The sequence below is a fragment of the Oncorhynchus gorbuscha genome, linkage group LG16, assembly GCF_021184085.1.
Source record: "Oncorhynchus gorbuscha isolate QuinsamMale2020 ecotype Even-year linkage group LG16, OgorEven_v1.0, whole genome shotgun sequence".
NCBI classification, from domain to species: Eukaryota; Metazoa; Chordata; class Actinopteri; order Salmoniformes; family Salmonidae; genus Oncorhynchus; species Oncorhynchus gorbuscha.
The window spans coordinates 36,195,141-36,218,389 of record NC_060188.1 but is presented as its reverse complement, the minus strand read 5'-3'; the positions used below and the strand labels follow the sequence as shown (position 1 = coordinate 36,218,389).

The following is a 23,249-nucleotide window of genomic DNA, read 5'->3' as shown; positions in this document are numbered from 1 at the left end:
TTTGGAGGGAGTTCTGTCGTTTGATTGGTGCTTCCGTCAGTCTCTCTTCCGGTTTTCATCCCCAGTCTAACGGTCAAGCAGAACGGGCCAATCAGACGATTGGTCGCATATTACGCAGCCTTTCTTTTAGAAACCCTGCGTCTTGGGCAGAACAGCTCCCCTGGGCAGAATACGCTCACAACTCGCTTCCTTCGTCTGCTACCGGGCTATCTCCTTTTCAGAGTAGTCTTGGGTACCAGCCTCCTCTGTTCTCGTCCCAGCTCGCCGAGTCCAGCGTTCCCTCCGCTCAGGCTTTTGTCCAACGTTGTGAGCGCACCTGGAGGAGGGTCAGGTCTGCACTTTGCCGTTACAGGGCGCAGACTGTGAGAGCCGCCAATAAACGTAGGATTAAGAGTCCTAGGTATTGTCGCGGTCAGAGAGTGTGGCTTTCCACTCGTAACCTTCCCCTTACGACAGCTTCTCGCAAGTTGACTCCGCGGTTCATTGGTCCGTTCCGTGTTTCTCAGGTCGTCAATCCTGTCGCTGTGCGACTGCTTCTTCCGCGACATCTTCGTCGCGTCCACCCTGTCTTCCATGTCTCCTGTGTCAAGCCTTTTCTTCGCGCCCCCGTTCGTCTCCCCCCCCCGTCCTTGTCGAGGGCGCACCTATTTACAAGGTACGGAAGATCATGGACATGCGTTCTCGGGGACGTGGTCACCAGTACTTAGTGGATTGGGAGGGTTTACGGTCCTGAGGAGAGGAGTTGGGTTCCATCTCGGGACGTGCTGGACCGTTCGTTGATTGATGATTTCCTCCGTTGCCGCCAGGGTTCCTCCTCGAGTGCGCCAGGAGGCGCTCGGTGAGTGGGGGGGTACTGTCATGTTTTGTCATGTCTTGTTTCTGTGCTTCCCCTTCTATTCGTTTCCCCCTGCTGGTCTTATTAGGTTCTTTCCCTCTTTCTATCCCTCTCTCTCCCCCTCCCTCTCTCCCTCTCTCTCTCTCTCTCTCTATCGTTCCGTTCCTGCTCCCAGCTGTTCCTCATTCTCCTAACTACCTACCTTTACTCTTTCACACCTGTTCCCTATTTTGCCCTCTGATTAAGTCCCTATTTCTCTCTCTGTTTTCGCTTCTGTCCTTGTCGGATCCTTGTTTGCTGTTCTGTGTCCTCGTTCCGTCCTGTCGTGTTTTTGCCTTCTTCAGATGCTGCGTGTGAGCAGGTGTCTAGATCAGCTACGGCCTGCGCCTTCCCGAAGCGACCTGCAGTCTGTGGTCGCATCTCCAGTTGTTCCCCTCTACTGACTAGAGGGTTTCAGTTTTCCTGTTTTGACTTGGAATAAACTCTGTTTCTGTGAAGTCGCTTTTGGGTCCTCATTCACCTGCATAACATCGTGTTTCAGAGGATGCATGGCTCTCTACCTTCGCCTCTCCCGAGTCCATACGGGAGTTGCAGTGATGAGACAAGACTGTAACTACCAATTGGATACCATGAAATTGGGGAGAAAAAGGGGTCAAAGTAAAAATAATAATTCTATCTGTACTGTTAGTCCTTCAATTTCCTTTGTTAGTATGGACTCTTTTAGGCACATATAATAAGGAGAGCTGCTGTACCTATGTTATGTCAGAAAAAAGTCAGTTATTTACATTTACATTTAAGTCATTTAGCAGACGCTCTTATCCAGAGCGACTTACAAATTGGTGCATTCACCTTATGACATCCAGTGGAACAGTCACTTTACAATAGTGCATCTAAATCTTAAAGGGGAGGGGGGGTGAGAGGGATTACTTATCCTATCCTAGGTATTCCTTAAAGAGGTGGGGTTTCAGTTATAAATTATTCTGTCCTAGTTAAAAGTACCTAGGTACATATCGGTATTTAAAACAGTATTATAATCTCCCACCATAATAAGAGTCTAGTGTTGCTTGTAGAGTTGATAAATTCTTATATATATTTTCTAAGAAGCTTGGATCATCATTATTTGGACCATATAGGTTAATAAGTCATCTGTTTATGGCACAATAACATATTTGAAATCATCCATCTACCTTGAGGATCTGTTTGGACAATTTGCACATTTGGATCAACATTACTGTTAATTAATATCATCACCCATTTTATAATAATATATATTATATATGCCATTTAGCAGACGCTTTTATCCAAAGCGACTTACAGTCATGTGTGCATACATTCTACGTATGGGTGATCCCGGGAATCGAACCCACTACCCTGGCGTTACAAGCGCCATGCTCTACCAACTGAGCTACAGAAGGACCAAATTTCTTTGCTCATGGGAGAAATATATTTCACTTCCCCAGTCGTTTTTCCATAAAACTTCATCTAAAATTGTTGAATGAGTTTCCTTTAAACAATAGATATTATATTCCTTCTCTTTTAGGAAGGTAAATACTGATCGTCTTTTCTTATTATCTGCTAAGCCATTACAATTATAACTGGCTATACTTACTTCACCAATTACAATAATGAGACAAGTTTCAATTCTATTCATCATAATGTTTGTAAACATACCATTAAAAAGTAACATGATGATTGAGTGTCTATATAGCTGTACCATGATATTTGCATTGCTACTAAGTAAACCACCAATTGGTCCCCACTATTCCACCCGCTAAAACCCCTCCTCATCCCGAGTTGGGTTGTCATCCCAATGACCGGCACACCACCCTCAACCCCCCGGATCCCATGGCCCTGGAGAGACCGTGACCATCCTTCGAAAGACCACACAGTGCCACCCACAGAACAGAAGCAGATCAACCGCCAAAAGCATTTCCATTGCCCTCACCTCGATTTGTATTATATATAGCTATTAAAAAATATATATTTAAATCCTGTTTATCTTAATTTCCATAATTAGCTATTCATATTTGTAATAATTCTAGTTATTACGTCTATACTCACTCTGGTCAGCGTCGTTCTAGTTATTATAGTTCTATACCCACTCTGATCGAAGTAGTTCTGGTTATTATAATTTTATACTCACTCTAGTCAGAGTAGTCCTACTTATTAAGTCTAAGGGTCTATTCACAAATAGTCCTCTTTAAAATAACCGATCTCGGTGAACTCTGGAGTAAAAGAAAGCAAAATAACTCAGTTCTCTTTGTATCAACTCTTTTTTTTCTTCCAGTTCACTTCACCTATTTTGTGGTCCGTGTCTTCTTTGCATTCACATCGCTACGCTTTGAAAGGAACCAAGATCTTTGTCCAACATTTACTGAATGCACTCGGGGTTTTTGCAAAGTGCAGGATAAGCCATTCCATCAGAACGTGTTATCATACAGATATTTATATCTACTTATATTTTGGAAGCTAATAGATTCCATTTAGTTCAAAGATGAGACATAATAATTATAATTACTATTAACAAATAGTATTAGTAACAGAATAAATAGCAGAAGAATAACTGCAGATTAAATAATGCTGTAATTTAAAATTGTACACCCAATATAGTCTACTCCCCTTTAAGAGCTAGAATTGATTTTGTACCCTACCCTTTGTTGTGATTCTCACCAAATATATTGTTGTCATCTCACACTATTCAAACCCCACAGGCGAATAAACAGGTTAGAATCTCTCTTTACAGATCACATATTGCAAACAAATGTGGCACGAATGTGAGGGGTTATGGGAGGGGAAACGGTGTTGCAGAACTCTAGTATGTGGAGTGTTCACACTGGACAAAAAATGAAGCGAGCCACACTGAGGTCATGAAAATTGTCAGAAAGGGACCAAGTGTGAAAACATCCTAATGCTCACTCTGGTCAGAGTAGTTCTAGTTCTGAGCAGTAACAGTAGTTTATACTCACTCTGGTCAGAATAGTTCTTGGTCTTGAGCTCCAGCTGTTTCCCCTGCAGTTCCAGGCTCTCCACATGAGTCTGCAGGTCCTTCTTCTCCCCCTCCAACGCATCCTCAAACTCTATGAATTTCTGTGGGATAAAACAACCAATAATTAATTCAGGAAGTGAATTGAAATTGCAAATCAAGAATGGAAAAATCTTAATAAAAATATAAAAAAATAGATAGGAAATACAGCACAGTCGGCAAGTATTCAGACCCCTTGACTTTTTCCAAAGTTTGTTACGTTACAGACTTATTCTAAAATTCCTCAATCTACACACAATAATGACAAAGCGAAAGCAGTTTTTTTTAGAAAGGCTAGCAAATGTATTAAAAATAAAAAACAGAAATACCTTACTTACATAAATATTCAGACCCTTTGCTATGAGACTTCGAAATTGAGCTCAGGTACATCCTATTTCCATTGATAATCCTTGAGATGTTTCCACCTGAGGTAAATTAAATTGATTGGACATTATTTGGAAAGGCACACACCTGTCTATATAAGGTCCCACTGTTGACAGTGAATGTCAGTGTTATGCAGGTGAATGAGGACCCAAAAGCGACTTGGCGAAAACAGAGTCTTTAATCCAGTAAAGTGAATCTACAATCATAAGGCATAATTCCACTCGTAATGACGAGAACAGACTGGAGACTCGATCAAGAACTGCAGGTTGCCTCGGGAAGGCACTTGAACGTAGCAGACTCAGACACCTGCTCACCACGCAGCATCTGAGGGAAACACGACACGACAGGGCGATACACAGACACAGCACGGTGAACAATAGACAAGGATCCGACAGGGCAGAAACGGAAAACAAGGGGAGAAATAGGGACTCTAATCAGGGAAAAAGATAGGGAACAGGTGTGGGAAGACTAAATGATTGATTAGGGGAATAGGAACAGCTGGGAGCAGGAACGGAACGATAGAGAGAAGAGAGAGAGGAAGGGAGAGAGAAAAAGGGGAACGAACCTAAAAAGACCAGCAGGGGGAAAATGAACAGAGGGAAAAGCAAAATGACAAGACAATCTAAGACAAAACATGACAGTCAGAGCAAAAACCAAGCCATGAGGTTGAAGGAATTGTCCTTAGAGCTCCGAGACAGGATTGTGTCGAGGCACAGATCTGGGGAAGGGTACCAAAACATTTCTGCAGCATTCAAGGTCCCCAAGGACACATTATTAAATGGAAGAAGTTTGGAACCACCAAAACCCTTCATAAAGCTGGCTGCCCGGCCAAACTGAGCAATCGGGGGAAAAGGGTCTTGGTCTGGGAGGTGCCCAAGAACCCGACGGTCACTTTGACAGAGCTCCAGAGTTCCTCTGTGCAGATCTGAGAAACTTCCAGAAGGACAACCATCTCTGCAGCACTCCATCAATCAGGCCTTTATGGTAGACTGGCCAAAAAGAAGCCACTCCTCAATAAAAGGCACATGACAGCCCACTTGGAGTTTGCCAAAAGGCACCTAAAGGACTCTCAGACCATGACAAACCAGATTCTCTGGTCTGATGAAACCAAGATTGAACACTGGCCTGAATGCCAAGCATCACGTCTGGAGTAAACCTGGCATCATCCCTACGGTGAAGAATGGTGGTGGCAGCATCATGCTGTGGAGATGTTTTTCAGCGGCAGAGACTGGGAGACTAGTCAGGATCGAGGGAAAGATGAACAAAGCAAAGTACAGAGAGATCATTGATGAAAACTTGCTCCAGAGCGCTCAGGACCTCAGACTGGGGCAAAGGTTCACCTTCTAACAGGACAACGACCCTAAGCACACAGCCAAGACAACGCAGGATTGGCTTCGGGGAAAGTCTCTGAATGTCCTTGAGTGGCCCAGCTAGAGCCCGGACTTGAACTCGATCGAATATCTCTGGAGAGACCTGGAAATAGCTGTGCAGCAACTAAGGGTCTGAATGCCTATGTAACAAAGGGTCTGAATGCCTATGTAAATGGAATATTTTTGTTTTTTATTTGTAATAAATGTGCAAACATTTCTAAAAACCTGTTTTTGCTTAGTCATTATGGGGTAATATGTGTATATTGATGAAAAAAAAGCTATTTAATCCATTTTAGAATAAGGCCGTAACGTAACAGCGTCCAACAAGCTTTCTCTACCCTTAACCTTGCTCTGAACACCTCCAAAACAAAGGTCATGTGGTTTGGTAAGAAGAATGCCCCTCTCCCCACAGGTGTACATGTAAATGTGTTTTGCATTGGATATATTTACCATATCATAAAGAGACAGAAACAAACCTTTTACCTTGTCATAAATAGACATAATTGCAAATGATTAAATCCTTCCAATAGAGAAATAAATAAAAAATTAGTTACGAACTGAACTTTATTTAAATGAGTTAACTCTTCACATGGGATGATTTCACTGAACAACAAAAGAAAGGGAATATTGAATGATCCATCTCATCTCCCAAAATCGTTTTTCAAAATACATATGTAAAAGGATATAGCCTAGAAACTAAAGATTTGGTGGTCTTCGTCTCAGGCTTACATGTCTTCTCCCTGGACCAATGTCCACCTCTTGAACATCAGAATCTTCACTGTCACTTTCCAACCTGGTTGAGGATGGCTCGTTGTCAGGCTCAAAAGGCCTCAAATTTGCCCGGATGGCCACCAATTTTTCAACCCTTATATTGGTCAGCCTGTTACGTGCTTCGGTGTGTGTGATCCCAAACAAGAACCAGTTGCGCTCTGAGGCGGCTGATGTTGGTGGGATTTGGAGGATGATGGAGGAAACAGGGGAAAGAGCCGCAGAGCCACAAAGTCCCTTCCACCAGGTGGCTGATGAGATATGTTGGCACGACTGCCATATTGAATCTCCATCCCAAAGCCCTTGTTTGGAAGTGTACTTCGCTAGACTGCCAAGAACCTTGCCCTCATCCAGGCCAAGGTTGCGAGAAATGGTAGTGATGACACCATAGGCCTTCTTGATCTCTGCACCAGACAGGATGCTCTTGCCAGCATACTTGTGGTCCAACATGTACGCTGCGGCAGGTATGGGCTTCAGGCAGAAGTCTTCACACTTTTTGATGTATTTCAGATCTGCAGTTTCCTCTGCTTGGAGCAACAGTGAAGTGGGCATGGCAGTACGGATTTCTTCTCTTACATTGCTACTGCTATAGGTTTCAGGAGTTTCAGACTTCTTACCACTCTCTCCCAAAATACATCCTCCAGGAGGATCTTCTTGATGGGGCTGTCAATATCGGCAGACTGTGATATGGACATTTTTGGAGAGACTCCTTCCCCTCCACGAGACTGTCAAACATGATGACAACACCACCCCAACGGGTGTCGCTGGGCAGCATCAATGTGGTGCTCTTATTCTTCTCACTTTGCTTGGTGAGGTAGATTGCTGTTATAACTTGATGACCCTTCACATACCTAACAATTTCCTTGGCTCTCATGTAGAGTGTATCCATTGTTTTCATGATGTCCCTGAGGAGCATATTCAATGCATGAGCAGCACGAGTGTGATGTGAGGGTAGGACTCCTCCACTTTAGACCAAGCAGCCTTCATGTTCGCAGCATTGTCTGTCACAAGTTCAAATACCTTCAAATACCTTCTGTGGTCCAAGGTCATTGATGACTGCCTTCAGCTCATCTGCAATGTAGAGACCGGTGTGTCTGTTGTCCCTTGTGTCTGTGCTTTTGTAGAATACTGGTTGAGGGGTGGCGATGATGTAGTTAATTATTCCTCGCAAACAGAACATTCGACAACCCATCTGAGATGATTGCAATAGTCTGCTTTCTCTATGATTTGCTTTACCTTCACTTGAACTCTGTTGAACTCTGCATCCAGCAAATGAGTAGATAAAGCATGTCTGGTTGGATGCTGGGCAAAGAACATTCAGAAAACTCTTCCAATACACATTACTTGTGAGCATCAGAGGTGAACCAGTTGCATACACAGCTCGAGCAAGACATTCATCAGCATTTTTCTGACTACGTTCCTCCATTGAGTCAAAAAAACTCCTGAATTCCAGGAGGACCATGAACTGTTGCTATCGATAAGGTGTCTGATTCATCATTTTCACCTCGAAATGAAGTAGAGGGACTTTTGTCAGAGGTTGCTTGTTGTGAGCACTGAAGGAACTTTATGCACATGGCCAGATGATTCTGCATCTTTGTTACATTCTTCACATATGATTTGGCACAGTATTTGCAAATGTACACAGCTTTTCCTTCTACATTAGCTGCAGTGAAATATCTCCACACATCAGATAGTTCCTGTGGCATTTTCCTGCAAAGATTAGACAAAAAGGAGAGAAAAAAATACAATTCCATGTACAGATAAATATTTAAGGAGTCAGATTAAACAACTCCTTTGTAAGATAAATGTTTTAAAATGAAACATGTATGGAAACAGGTGAATTAACACTCCTCAGTTAGCAGACTCAAGCAAGCTAAAACCCACATGGTAGCAAAAACTAACTAGCAGAACTTGTTAACAAGTTAGAAATTATTTACACACACGTTGCTGTAGGCTACTACTTACTAGTTAACAAAAAACATGTATGTCATACAAAATATATTCACACCACCCAGCATTGTAATCAAAACCTACCGGAAAGCATGCAGTCCTTGACTCAGACAGTGTAGTAGTGTGGTCTCAATAGCATCTCATTAGTATGCAAGATCTTGAGAATCAGCTGTACAGGTGATGGAAGAGTGCACTGCACATGTGATGGAAAAATGCACTGTGCATGCAGAGGGTTGCATATCCATTGAATTGGGGATAGTTTAACCAAAATATGTGTGTATCCCACAAAAAAGGTTCACAGTTATAAGCTAACTTTGATGAATTTAAGCAAAATTCACGGACTTAACTACCCATTGAAATGTCCAACCTTTTGCAACCCTACTTGGGAGTATAGCTAGACGTTACACTGTCCTTCGCTCAGCACATATCAAAGCTGCAGGCTAAAGTTAAAACTAGACTTGGTTTCCTCTATCGTAAATCACTCCCCTTTCACCCCAGCTGCCAAACTAACCTTGATTCAGATGACCATCCTACCCATGCTAGATGACGGAGACATAATTTATAGAACGGCAGGTAAGGGGGCTCTCGAGAGGCTAGATGTTCTTTACCATTCGGCCATCGCATTTGCCACCAATGCTCCTTATAGGACACATCACTGCTCTCTATACTCCTCTGTAAATTGGTCATCTCTTTATACCTGTCGCAAGACCCACTGGTTGATGCTTATTTATAAAATACTCTTAGGCCTCACTCCCCCCTATCTGAGACATCTACTGCAGCCCTCATCCTCCACATACAAAACATGAAAATTAGCAGTATTTTTGTGACACGTTCATGTATTAGCATATCTCCTCCATTTCAAAGCGTTTTGTCCCATGTCGTGCCAACTGAATCAGACCCTGCTCTCCTCTCTCTCTATATACATACTGTTTTTTATACTGTTTTTATTTATTTATTTTTCTGCTCTTTTGCACACCAATATCTCTACCTGTACATGACCTGATCATTTATCACTCCAGTGTTAATCTGCAATACTGTATTATTCGCCTACCTCCTCATGCCTTTTGCACACATTGTATATAGACTGCCCATTTTTTTTTTTTTTTTTTTTTTTTCTACTGTGTTATTGACTTGTTAATTGTTTATTCCATGTGTAACTCTGTGTTGTCTGTTCACACTGCTATGCTTTTATCTTGGCCAGGTCGCAGTTGCAAATGAGAACTTGTTCTCAACTAGCCTACCTGGTTAAATAAAGGTGAAATAAAAAAATTTTAAAAAAATAAAACAGAAAGCAGAAAACGAACAGAAACTAACACAGCTGCCTGGCCTGCCAGCCTTCCTTCCAAGGGCTCTCTCTGCAGCCTGCAGGGATTTATAAAGCCTTGCACAATGGGCCGGCCGGGCTGCAGTCTTACGACTGTAATCCCCCGACTGCAGCGAGGCCCTGCTTGCTGCTAGCTGCTTGCTGCTAGAGATATGCTCTACCATCGCCTGGCTGACCTCAAATAACAGGATCCGGGAACATGGGGAGGCAAACCTGCCAAAGTTAGGGACATGGACATATGTCCATTTGCTCACCCAGTACGTCCCTAAAAATGCCCCTGTTATAAGTCTATGGCAGCCCTATTCATGTAGCCTGTCCAATGCCATTTTCCTACAAATGCCCGGCGTTGCCCCCTGACTAGAGGTCGACCGATTAATCGGAATGGCCGATTATTCATTCAAACAGCACTTTTGTGCATTTTGCCAGCAGCTCTTCGCAAGCACAGCACTGTTTATGACTTCAAGCCTGTCAGCCTAATGGCTGGTGTGAAATGGCTAGCTAGTTAGCTGGGTGTGCGCTAATACTGTTTCAAACGTCACTCACTTTGGAGTAGTTATTCCCCTCGCGCTGCAAGGGCCGCAGCTTTTGTGGAGCGATGGGTAACGATGGTTCGAGTGTGGCTGTTGTCGATGTGTTCCTGGTTCGAGCCCAGGTAGGGGCGAGGAGGGGGAGGGAAGCTATACTGTTACACTGGAAATACTATAGTGCCTATAAGAACATCCAATAGTCAAAGGTATATGAAATACAAATGGTATAAAGAGAAATAGTCCTATAAATACTATATTAACTACAACCTAAAACCTCTTACCTTGGAATATTGAAGTCTCATGTTAAAAGGAACCACCAACATTCATATGTTCTCATGTTCTGAGCAAGGAACTCAAACGTTAGCTTTTTTACATGCCACATATTTTACATGGCACATATTACTTTCTTCTCCAACACTTTGTTTTTGCAATATTTAAACCAAATTGAACATGTTTCATTATTTATTTGAGGCTAAATTGATTTTATTGATGTTTCATATTAAGCTAAAATAAGTGTTAATTCAGTATTGCTGTAATTGTCATTATTACAAATTTTTAGGTATCGGCCTTTTTGGTCCTCCAATAATCGGTATAGGCGTTGAAAAATCATAATCGCTCGACCTCTACCCCTGACCTCAATGAATAGACAACTCCACCCCATCTCACCTCATCTCCTTATTCCCTACATAGTGCTCAACTTTTGACCAGGGCCCATGGTGCACTATAGGGAACCGGGAACATGGGTCCCATTTGGGACACAACTCCATTCTCACCATTTGACCAAAGCAAAGCAACATCATGAGAAAACAATAGCATCATGCTGTAGTCTGGCTTCACACACACACACACACACACACACACACACACACACACACACACACACACACACACACACACACACACACACACACACACACACACACACACACACACACACACACACACACACACACACACACACACACACACACACACACACACACACACACACACACACACACACACACACACACACACACACACACACACACACACACACACACCCCGCCTTGCCACACTATACTATTACACCCCGGGCAACTGTCCTGCTGAACCTCCTGCCCTTCAAACGCCCTCCCCAGGACACTGCTTGCCCCTGTGCACCCCTCCTCCCCAGCCAGACCCAGCAACCCAGCCAGCTCTCAGCAGCATCCACAGCTAGATGCAGCCAAAACAATAACAGGCCCTCTTATTAAAAGGCCCTCTTATCAAAATTAATGAATTGAAGCGCCGCACAGTGGGATGGTGCATTTATATTCTGATAGAACATACTGTATTTCAATCAATAAATCAAATTGTATATTGTTCTTTCAAAACAACATTTGTCACAAAGTGCTTTATAGCATATAGCATATTGGGATCAACATGTTGAGGTCTCAAACTATCAGGAATCAAACAATAAACATTCATGGTCCTTTGAACATATTTATCTACATTTCAGCCTTAGAGTGACGGTGGTTGTCAATTACACTCCTTCGTGGATACAATGGAGACTCAGGGAGGAATCATAGAACGTGATGTTGCCTTTATTTATCAGTGGGTCTATCTAAATCTGGGTCCAAAATGGTACCCTATCCTCTATATAGTGCACTATATTTGACTACCTATGGGCCCTGGTCAAAACTAGTGCACTATAAAGTAGAGGTCAACCAATTAATCGGAATGGCCGATTAATTAGGGGCGATTTCAAGTTTTCATAACAATCGGAAATCTGTATTTTTTTTTACACCTTTATTTAATCTTTATTTAACTAGGCAAGTCAGTTAAGAACACATTCTTATTTTCAATGACGGCCTAGGAACGGTGGGTTAACTGCCTCGTTCAGGGGCAGAACGACAGATTTTTACCTTGTCAGCTCGGGGGAATCAATCTTGCAACCTTACAGTTAACTAGTCCAACGCACTAACCACCTGCCTCTCATTGCACGGGGAGACTGCCTGTTACGCGAATGCAGTAAAGCCAAGGAAAGATGCTAGCTAGCATTAAACTTATCTTATAAAAAACAATCAATAAATCAATCATAATCACTAGTTAACTACACATGGTTGTGTCCTGCGCTGCATATAACCGATGCGGTGCGTATCGTTGCTCCCATGTGTACCTAACCATAAACATCAATGCGTTGAAGTATATATATACAGAAGTATATATTTTTAAACCTGCATATTTAGCTAAAAGAAATCCAGGTTAGCAGGTAATATTAACCAGGTGAAATTGTGTCACTTCTTTTGCGTTCATTGCACGCAGAGTCAGTGTATATGCAACAGTTTGGGCCTCCTAATTTGCCAGAATTTTACGTAATTATGACATAACATTGAAGGTTGTGCAATGTAACAGGAATATTTAGACTTATGGATGTCACCTGTTAGATAAAATATGGAACGGTTCCGTATTTCACTGAAAGAATAAACGTCTTGTTTTCGAGATGATAGTTTCCGGATTCGACCATATTAATGACCTAAAGGCTCGTATTTCTGTGTGTTATCATGTTATAACTAAGTCTATGATTTGAGAGCAGTCTGACTGAGTGGTGGTAGGCAGCAGCAGGCTCGTAAGCATTCATTCAAATAGCACTGTCGTGCGTTTGCCAGCAGCTGTTTATGACTTCAAGCCGATCAACTCCCGAGGTGAAATTGCTAGCTAGTTAGTGGAGTGCACGCTAATAGCGTGTCAAACGTCACAAGATCTGAGGCTAAATTGATTTTATTGATGTATTATATTAAGTTCAAATATGTGTTAATTCAGTATTGTTGTAATTGTCATTATTACAAATTTAAACATTTAAAAACAGCAGATTAATCGGTATCGGCTTTTTTTGGTCCTCCAATAATCGGTATCGCCATTGAAAAATCATAATCGGTCGACCTCTACTAGGGAATAGGGCGCCATTTGGGTCTGTCTAAAGTCCTTGTAATCTGAGCCTTGACAATCACTCCCAAAGGAAACACATGGCACAGGGAGGAGATTCCAGCCAGGGTGTGGGCTGTTGTTGTTTTTTCTCTAGACTTGGGAAGATGTTCCCTCTGTATCTCTGTATCTCTCACCATCTCTGTCTCTCATTCTTTCACTCTGTCTGCCTCTTTCTCTCTCTCCCTGGGAAGATGTTCTCTCTCTCCCTCCCTTTGTATTTCTCCATCTCGGTCTTGTTCTTTCGCTCTTTGTCTACCTTTCTCTAACTCCCTCTGTTTCTCCTCTCTATCCCTGTTTTATGGCATGTATTCCTGTTCATATTCCATCTGTCGCTCTCATCCTCTCTATCACTCTCTCATCCCCTCTCTCTCTCCTCTGTATTGCTCCTTCTCTCTCCATCTCTCGCTCTCTGTCATAAGCACAAAATCAGGTTACAGTGCCAATCTCCCTCAGTGTACAATTGATTTCCCATAATGCACCCTGCCCCACCCCCCCACAACGCACCACGCCACTGTCTCAGGCAGTGCCTTAAAACCAATCATTGGGGCGCATCTAAAACATTTATGTTCGAAATAGCATCTGCGTACTCATATGTTCGGTGCTGTATTCAAAGTTCTAATCCACCACAGCAAATATAGTGTGTTATGGTCTCATTGAAAATGGAGCTCTTGGACTGTTCTGAAGGTTATAACTGTGACCTCAACTCTTAACCTTATAACATTGTACAGGTAACGTAATGTGATTATTACTGTTACTTTAGTGTATAGCACACTATTCTGCAGTTCATCATGAAGTCTCTAATTCATATAATACAGTACGAGTTACTCCAAAGGGCTTTCACTATATCTTTACAGGTTGTCAATATCATTATTAATTTTGGTTGTATCAAGCACGATTTCATCCAAATACTTATCATATTTTCTGACCGACACACTTACTAATTCTTACACATGCTATTTTTGTGTCACTTGCTTCAAAAAGCATATAAACAAATCCTCTTTACACTTTCATGATAATCTATTTCAAATGTACGCATTTAATCATGTTCTCTTCTCCTAAATGTAGCAAAAAATGAGACAGAGAAAACCCCAGTGTCCCAAATGGCACCATATTCCCTATATAGCCCCATGGGCCCGAGTAAAAAGTAGGGCACTAGGCTGGGAATAGGGTGCTATTTTGGACCTTACAATGACTGTACACACATCTATGACTAAGCATCATGTGGCATTGGACCTTTATTTTGGGTAAAACCCTGCACAGCTGTCTGCTTATACTGTACTAGAATGTGTCTAGGATAACACCAGCAACAGTCATCAAAATTGTTAAAAGGTTTTAAAAACAATTATTATAAAACAGTTGGACAATGGATGAAGATACTCCAAATATTTTGAATTTATAGCACATAAAACATTTGACATGAATGGACAAATAACAAATGGAGTTCAAGGATTTTGGTGGGAATTCAGGTATTAAATGTATTGTCAAATGTCACTTTTTTCTTAGAATGCACTCATATATAAATGGTCTAATGGTATCAGGTATTTATTTCATTTTGTGTTTAAAATAAAGATAATTATATGCACCTCATTTCCATAAATGTACATACAGTGCCTTCGGAAAGTATTCAGACCCCTTGACTTTTCCACATTTTTTACGTTACAGCCTTATTCTAAAATGTGTTAAATAATAAAAATCCTCAGCAGTCTACACACACCCCATAAAGACAAAGCATTGTAAATGTTTGCAAATGTATAAAAATAAAAGAAATACCTTATTTACATAAGTATTCAGACCTTTTGCTATGAGACTTGAAATTGAGCTCATGTGCATCCTGTTTCAATTGATAATCCTTGAGATGTTATTACAACTTGGAGTTTACTTATGGTAAATGAAATTGATTAGACATGATTTGGAAAGGCACATGCCTGTCAATATAAGGGCCCACAGTTGAGAGTGCATGTCAGAGCAAAAACCAAGCCATGAGGTCGAAGGAATTGTCCGTAGAGTTCCGAGACAGGGTTGTGTCTAGGCACAGATCTGGGGAAGAGTACCAAAAAAATGTCTGCAGCATTGATGGTCCCCAAGAACAGAGTGGCCTCCATAATTCTTAAAAGGAAGAAGTTTGGAACCACCAATTCTCTTCTTGGTCGCTCGGGCCAAACAGCAATCGGGGTAGAAAGGTATTGGTCAGGGAGGTGACTCTGACAGAGCTCTAGAGTTCCTCCGTGGAGATGAGAGAACCTTCCAGAATAACAACTATCTCTGCAGCACTCCACCAATCAGGCCTTTATGGTCGAATGACCAGACGTAAGCCACTTGTCAGTAAAAGGCACTTGACATCCCACTTTGAGTTTTCGAAAGGCACCTAAAGACTCTCAGACCATGAGAAACAAGATTCTCGATTCTGATGAAACCAAGATGGAACTCTGCCTGAATGCCAAGCATCACATCTGGAGGAAACCAGGCACCATTCCTACGGTGAAGCATGGTGGTGGCAGCATCATGCTGTGGGAGGTTTTTCAGCGGCAGAGACTGGGAGACTAGTCAGGATCGAGGCAAAGATGAATGGAGCAAAGTACAGAGAGATCTTTGATGAAGACCTGCTCCAGAGTGCTCAGGACAGACTGTTTAACACTATTTGACGTGCCAAATAAGCTTGTTGACCAATCAGGACCTGAATATGACTGCACGTCACATAATAATGTAACCCGTTGATACATTTTTTACATAATTATTACACATGGATTTCACTACCAATCGTATTTCATATGTCACAAACGATTCATCGATACGTATGCTATGATGCTGGTAAAGTTGTCTCGCGCACCTACAGTGCTGGTCATAAAAAAAGCTAGTTAATGGATGCAAACAATGTTCTTCCCCAAAAACATAACAAAACAACATAATCTGTTTCAGTAGCTATAGTTAGCTAACTATATAGCTAGGTGTCATCATCTAAAATAACCCTCATTTATAAAACAGTTCTATTTTGATTAATGGTGGTCGGACTCATCTATGTGAAGCTAGCCATAGGTTGTTATTCTGGCACCACACGGCCAGGTCTCTGACCTCCTCCATATAGGCTGTCTCGTCGTTGATCAGGCCTACCACTGTTGTGTCGTCTGCAAACTTAATGATGGTGTTGGAGTCGTGCCTGGCCGTGCAGTCGTGGGTGAACAGGGAGTACAGAGCAAGCACCCCTGTGGGGCTCCAGTGTTGAGGATCAGCGTGGCAGATGTGTTGCTACCTACCCTCACCACCTGGGGGTGGCCCCGTCAGTAAGTCCAGGATCCAGTTGCAGAGGGAAGTGTTTAATCCCAGGATCCTTAGCTTAGTGATGAGTTTTGAGGGTACATGGTGTTGAACGCTTAGCTGTAGTCAATGAATAGCATTCTCACATAAGTGTTCCTTTTGTCCAGGTGGGAAAGGGCAGTGAGGAGTGCAATAGAGATTGCATCATCTGTGGATCTGTTTGGGCGGTATGCAAATTGGAGTGGGTCTAGGGTTTCTGGGATAATGATGTTGATGTGAGCCATTACCAACCTTTCAAAGCACTTCATGGCTACGGATGTGAGTGCTACGGGTCTGTAGTCATTTAGGCAGGTTGTCTTAGTGTTCTTGGTCACAGGGACTATGGTGGACTGCTTGAAACATGTTGGTATTACAGACTCAATCAGGGACATGTTGAAAATGTCTGTGAAGACACTTGCCAGTTGGTCAGCACATGCCCGGAGCACATGTCCTGGTAATCCCTCTGGCCTTGTGAACGTTGACCTGTTTAAAGGTCTTGCTCACATCGGCTATGGAGAGCATTATCACAGTTGTCCGGAACCGCTGGTGCTCTCATGCATGCTTCAGTGTTGCTTGCCTTGAAGCCTGTATAAAAGGCATTGAGCCCGTCTGGTAGGCTCGCGTCACTGGGCAGCTTGTGGCTGGGTTTCCCTTTGTAGTCCGTAATAGTTTACAAGACAACTTGTAATTGTGAAAAGTCCAGTTTCATTTCAGGCATATTGTTGTCAATTAAAAGTCTGTGTCAAATACAATTATTTTATTGAATAAAATGGAATGAAATATAGTACATTCACGTCAGCATCATAACACCCCAGCTTTGCAGGAATCCTTCAGCAAACACACAAGCACACTGAACTGATCACCAACTTGGCCCAGGCACAATACAGGCACTAGGCTATTCAAAGGCCCCTATCCTCATTGAACCACCACTGATGATGCTACATAGATAAGCCTTTCCACTGTCTCTGATCTGCTGTGTTTATATGGATGGGCCATTAGTCCAGATATGAGTACATAGACTGACCAGGTGAATACAGGTGAAAGCTATAATCCTTTACTGATGTGACTTGCTAAATCCACTTCAATCAATATTGATGAAGAGGAGGAGACAGGTTAAAGAAGGATTTTTAATCCTTAAGACAATTGAGACATGGATTGTGTATATGTACAGTCGTGGCCAAAAGTTTTGAGAATGACACAAATATTAATTTCTACAAAGTTTGCTGCTTCAGTGTCTTTAGATATTTTTGTCAGATGTTACTATGGAATACTGAAGTATAATTACAAGCATTTCATAAGTGTCAAATGCTTTTATTGACAATTACATTAACTTGATGCAAAGAGTCATATTTGCAGTGTTGACCCTTCTTTTTCAAGACCTCTGCAATCCGCCCTGGCATGCTGTCAATTAACTTCTGGGTCACATCCTGACTGATGGTCCAATCAATGCTTGGAGTTTGTCAGAATTTGTGGGTTTTGTTTGTCCACCTGCCTCTTGAGGATTGACCACAAGTTCTCAATGGGATTAAGGTCTGGGGAGTTTCCTGGCCAAGGACCCAAAATATCAATTTTCTTGTTCCCCGAGCCACTTAGTTATCACTTTTGCCTTATGGCAAGTTGCTCCATCATGCTGAAAAAGGCATTGTTGGTCACCAAACTGTTCCTGGATGGTTGGGAGAAGTTGCACTCAGAAGATGTGTTGGTACCATTCTTTATTCATGGCTGTGTTCTCGGGCAAAATTGTTAGTGAGCCCACACCCTTGGCTGAGAAGCAACCCCACACATGAATGGTCTCAGGATGATTTACTGTTGACATGACACAGGATTGAGGGTAGTGCTTTGAGGGTAGTGCCCAAACAATCGGAAAGGGGACCCATCAGAAAAAAATGACGTTACCCCAGTCCTCAGCAGTCCAATCTCTGATCCTTTTGCAGAATATCAGTCTGTCCCTGATGTTTTTCCTGGAGAGAATTGGCTTCTTTGCTGCCATTCTTGACACCAGGCCATCCTCCAAAAGTCTTCACCTCACTGTGCGTGCAGATGCACTCACACCTGCCTGCTGCCATTCAGTGCCCCGATCCCGCAACTGAATCAACTTTAGGAGACGGTCCTGGAGCTTGCTGGACTTCAATAATTGAACCACTCTCCTTGAAGTTCTTGATGATAAATGGATTATTTAGGTGCAATCTTACTGGCAGCAATATCCTTGCCTGTGAAGCCATTTTTGTGCAAAGCAATAATAACGGCACGTGTTTCCTTGCAGGTAACCATGGATGACAGAGGAAGAACAATGATTCCAAGCACCACCCTCCTTTTGATGGGTCCAGTCTGTTATTCGAACTCAATCAGCATGACAGAGTGATCTCCAGCCTTGTCCTCGTCAACACTCACACTTGTGTTAACGAGAGAATCACTGACATGATGTCAGCTGGTCCTTTTGTGGCAGGGCTGAAATGCAGTGGAAATGGTTTTTTGAGATTCAGTTCATTTGCATGGCAAAGAGGGACTTTGCAATTAATTGCAATTCATCTGATCACTCTTCATAACACCCTGGAGTACGTGCAACAGACTTTGTGAAAATGTATATTTGTGTCATTCTCAAAACTTTTGGCCACGACTCTATGTGTGCCATTCAGAGCATGGGCGAGACAAAATAGTTAAGTTCCTTTGAATGGGGTATGGTAGTAGGTGCCAGGCGCACCGGTTTGTGTCAAGAACTGCAATGCTACTGTGTTTTTCACGCTCAACAGTTTCCCGTGTGTATCAAGAATAAAAAGAAACACAACTTGACACAACTGTGGAAAGCAATAGTCAACATGGGCCAGCATCCCTATGGAATGCTTTCAACACATTGTATAGTCAATGCCTGACAAATTGAGGCTGTTCTGGAGGTAAAAGGGGGAGGGGGGCTGTGCAACTCAATATTAGGAAGTCGTTCCTAATGTTTGGTATACTCAGTGTATATTACATTTGGCCCTATCAGCTCTGGTCAAAAGTAGTGCACAATATAGGGAATAGGGTGCCATTTGAGACGTATCCCTTGTTATATGGGCCTGGCCAATTAGGCCTAGAAATAAATGGCCTACAGAAGGAATGTGATGGGATGTGGGTGTAGCTTATAATGGCTAGGTTTAGGGTTTCATTTTGGTAAAATGGGCATACAGTGGCAATGAAAACTGAACTGCTATTGAAAGTGAATGTATGTGCAGTGATTATTAGTCATAGATATGGCTAGTGATGAAGATACTGGTAATTTATAAACAAAACAGCCATGGATGGAGTAACCCTCACCTCCTCTGCCTGCTTGCGCAGCGCCTTCTCGCGCTCGTACTGGGTGATGAGCTGCTCGTTGTCCTCCTTCAGCAGCTCGAGCTCCACCTCGTGCTCCTGGTTCTCCGTTAAAACCGAATCCAGATTCTCCAGAACGTTCACCACCAGCGGCATTAGCTCCTTGACCACTTCCTCATCGTAGCTGCTGATGAGGCGCTCGAACTCCCGATAGATGCTGTTGGCCAGGCCCGAGACCCGCTCCGACATAACCGAAACTGAGCCATAGTCGTCCTGATAGACAACCTCGTCGATTTCCATCATCTTGGCAAAATGAGGTCTGGGTCCGATTCCAGATGTGAGATGATGTTGATTAGATAGGCCTACAGTTATAAAACACGCTTACCAAGATGAAAGGGAAAATACTACTCATTGAAATTATAATCCGTTCTGATTAATCATCAATAAATATTTCCTGTGTCATTCCATATTTCGAACGATTTCAAAGATTGTTATCATTTGGGTGGTATTTTTTGCAGTTAGGATTTATAACCTTGAACTACTAAACTGTATTGAGACATTTTTATTCACAATAAAAGAGATATAGGCTATTTACAAGGGGATAGAGAGACCGCCCTCCCGAGCCGACCACCACTGCAGCCTCGAGGACGGAACGACGCACCCTGCTACTGCCTTCCTCGCGACAGCAACATCCAATTCCGGTAGCAGTCGGTTCAGTCCTTACCGACCTGTGTATCCGCCGTAGTTGAATACATAATGAATGAGAAATAAGTCCTCAACAATACACCTGCCGCTCAGCAGCCGGAGGCATGGACCCCAGCCATTACTGGGAGGATTCGAAATCCGTTGGGGGAAAAAAAAACAATATATAAATAGGTAAAATGAAGAGGATAACGGCGTTCCCTTGTGCTGCCAACACCCAAGCCGCCGCTTTAAATCATATTTGATCCGTTTTTTTTCTACCGATGTTGTTCTCAGTGAAGGACGATGCTGTTTCGGAGTCGGTGTCGCTGTGGACTAGTATTCTGACAGCAGCACAAACTATAACGTCATTTTCGTATGATACTAGTGAGACCTTCTAAATAAAAGCCCGCATTTCAATACATTTCAATGTGGATAACTCATTCAAATTATATTCAACTTGAATCAATGGACACTTTTATTCTGCCAACAAGAAAATGCAATAAGTCATTTATAAAAAGAAAAAAAATATGGTGAAAAAAAATAACAATTAAGACAAAAAAATGAGAAAAAATAATACAATGTTGACACTGGTATGTTGAGAATATTGGACTGTATTGCATACCTGTCTTAGGTAGAAAAGTTCTCATGTACCATGTATTGCATTGCAGTGAATGGAGTGGGTGGAGTAAGGAGTCACCAGTACTCTGCATTAAACCAATTGTCCAGCACAAGAGACCTATTTCGTTTTGGCAGACTCGATTGAGTAATTCGAATAACACGTATCTGTGTTTTATGAAAGGTGTATTTCTTTAAATATAGACTACACAATAGCTTTCAACATAACAGTATGTGTAAACTTTAAAAAATAAAGGCTGGTTAAATATGTAAAATGGTCCATGTATTTTTTCAAAGGTGGTTGCAAAGCTGTGAAAAACAGTTGCACTGCACAGCGTTTAAAAAAAAATCGATATTCCCAAAGTTTAGTGTTTCTTTGCAGGGAGACTCTTATAAAACTTTGAAAAAAATCCGGATCATCTGCCAGCATAATATCCTGCTGCTAGGAGAACGGTAATCGGCTCGGAACTCCCTGGCTGTAGATGGATGGAGGTGCCAGCTGACCAATTCTGGCTGACGTCATGCTGTTTACTCTGCAGTTATAATTTTTGACAATTTTTACTTTTGCTCCCATACATTTTCCCAAACACCAACTCGTTACATTTTGAATGCCGAGGCAGGACAGAAATTGTCAAATTCATGCACCTATCAATATAACGAATTGTCATCCCTACTGCCTTTGATCCTGTGGACTCACTAAACATACTGCGTTTGTGAATGATGTCTGAGTGTTTGAGTTTACCCTTGTCTGTCTGTAAATAAAATAACAAAAAATAAAATAGTGACATCTAGTTTGCTTAATATAAGGAATTTGATATAGAGCATTTACTTTTACTTTGTACTTTTACTCAAGTATATCTACAGCAGCTTTGATTGGACTGATCATGTCAACATCATACTTTCAAAATAGTAATCATCATGAATCAAGTCGACAATCTCCTTGTCATATGAAGATATATAATGAAGAGAAATTATAGATAAAATGTATCGGTGTTCATCGGCCATTGGACATAAACATTATACAACAAGTTGGAAATCGCAAATTTAACAATTAATGGTTTGGAAGGAATCAGTGGCTGACTGCAAGCATTGCAAAGCAATCACTAGCCTGCTATTCAGTGGAGTAGGTGTGTGGTCCCAAGTCTGGGTCTAAGAGTCTCTTTTCCAAGCTTAAAAGGATAAACATTTAACATTGGCCATGGTGTCAATCCAGCATGACTTCTGACAAACTCAAACAACTGGAAACTGAAAAAAACAAGCTCCGACTGGGAAAATACGTTTTCAACTGCCATCCAACACCGAATTGCAAAGTCGGGAGCTCCGACTTGAAGGTCACTGATGTCATTATGACTCAACATTGTTTTTTTTACGAGTTTCCAGTTGACCTCAAAGCACCATAAATCCAGAGAATGCCAGACTTTGATGACAATGTTTGATGACAACATTTGCCCACGAAGGAAAGTCATTCCACCTTCCTGTTCAAGTGAGCACAGCACAACAAGGTGAGTCCAAAAATGTATTGTGTGCTGTTGCATAAATTATGTAATATACCAGGGAGATACGTATACTGTAGCTAAGAAAGTAATACTAAGTGTATGTTGTGAAAGCTAAGTAAGCTATTAGTAGCCCATGGTCCTCACCCCAATAATTTGGTCCCGTTTCCCCTCCTAATTTCGCCTACTGTTCTGACTTGGTGGTGCACATGTAGCCTGTTTTAGAGAAATGTAATTATTGCATATTGTAAGAGCTTTCATTGTCTGCTTATATGCCCCCTTTATTTATCCTATAGTTTTGACTTTGTGTACAGGGAGAATACTGTAAGGATGGATCATGTTTTGAGTTCTGTCGCTGTACATTTCAAAATTGCTGAACAAATAGTTATATTGACTACGTCCATCTGAGCTTGCTCATTAATATCTTAATTAAATTTACGGATTGCCTCTTATCCGCTCGTCATCCCCGTATGCCATAATTTATACGTCTCAATTGTCAGTAGAATCCACCTTTGTTTAAGCAAGTCACCCATATCAGCTATGATTTTTTTAAAGGCAGTAAATGAGTCTGAAAGAACTGTTTCACTGCCAGACAAAGCTCCGATGATAGCCAAGTGTAGCAGGGGTAAGGGGTTGCCGCTGCTGTTGGGACTCTGCTGTTGGGACTCTGCTGTTGGGACAGCTTTACAGTGTGTGAGCACCGTTTGTCACTGTTATAGTGCAATTAATGTATTGTTTAGTGTTGTGTT

At 42.1% G+C, this 23,249-nt stretch overlaps 1 protein-coding gene across 9 annotated transcripts in view; it reads right to left on the bottom strand.

Moving 5' to 3' along the window:
• The window catches only part of mapk8ip3 (mitogen-activated protein kinase 8 interacting protein 3), a 68,927-nt gene extending 48,198 nt beyond the window's left edge, over positions 1-20,729 (bottom strand). For 8 of the 9 annotated variants that reach the window (XM_046306746.1, XM_046306748.1, XM_046306744.1 and 5 more), the window contains exons 1-2: positions 19,712-20,729; positions 3,802-3,922 (exon numbers count right to left, since the gene is read on the bottom strand). In XM_046306746.1, coding sequence (XP_046162702.1) covers positions 3,802-3,922; positions 19,712-20,011 — 421 coding nt within the window. In that variant the 5' untranslated portion in view covers positions 20,012-20,729. The remainder of the gene's footprint in view (positions 1-3,801; positions 3,923-19,711) is intronic. The other variant, XM_046306740.1, reaches the window with a different exon arrangement.
• Between the last annotated feature and the right edge of the window lie 2,520 nt (positions 20,730-23,249).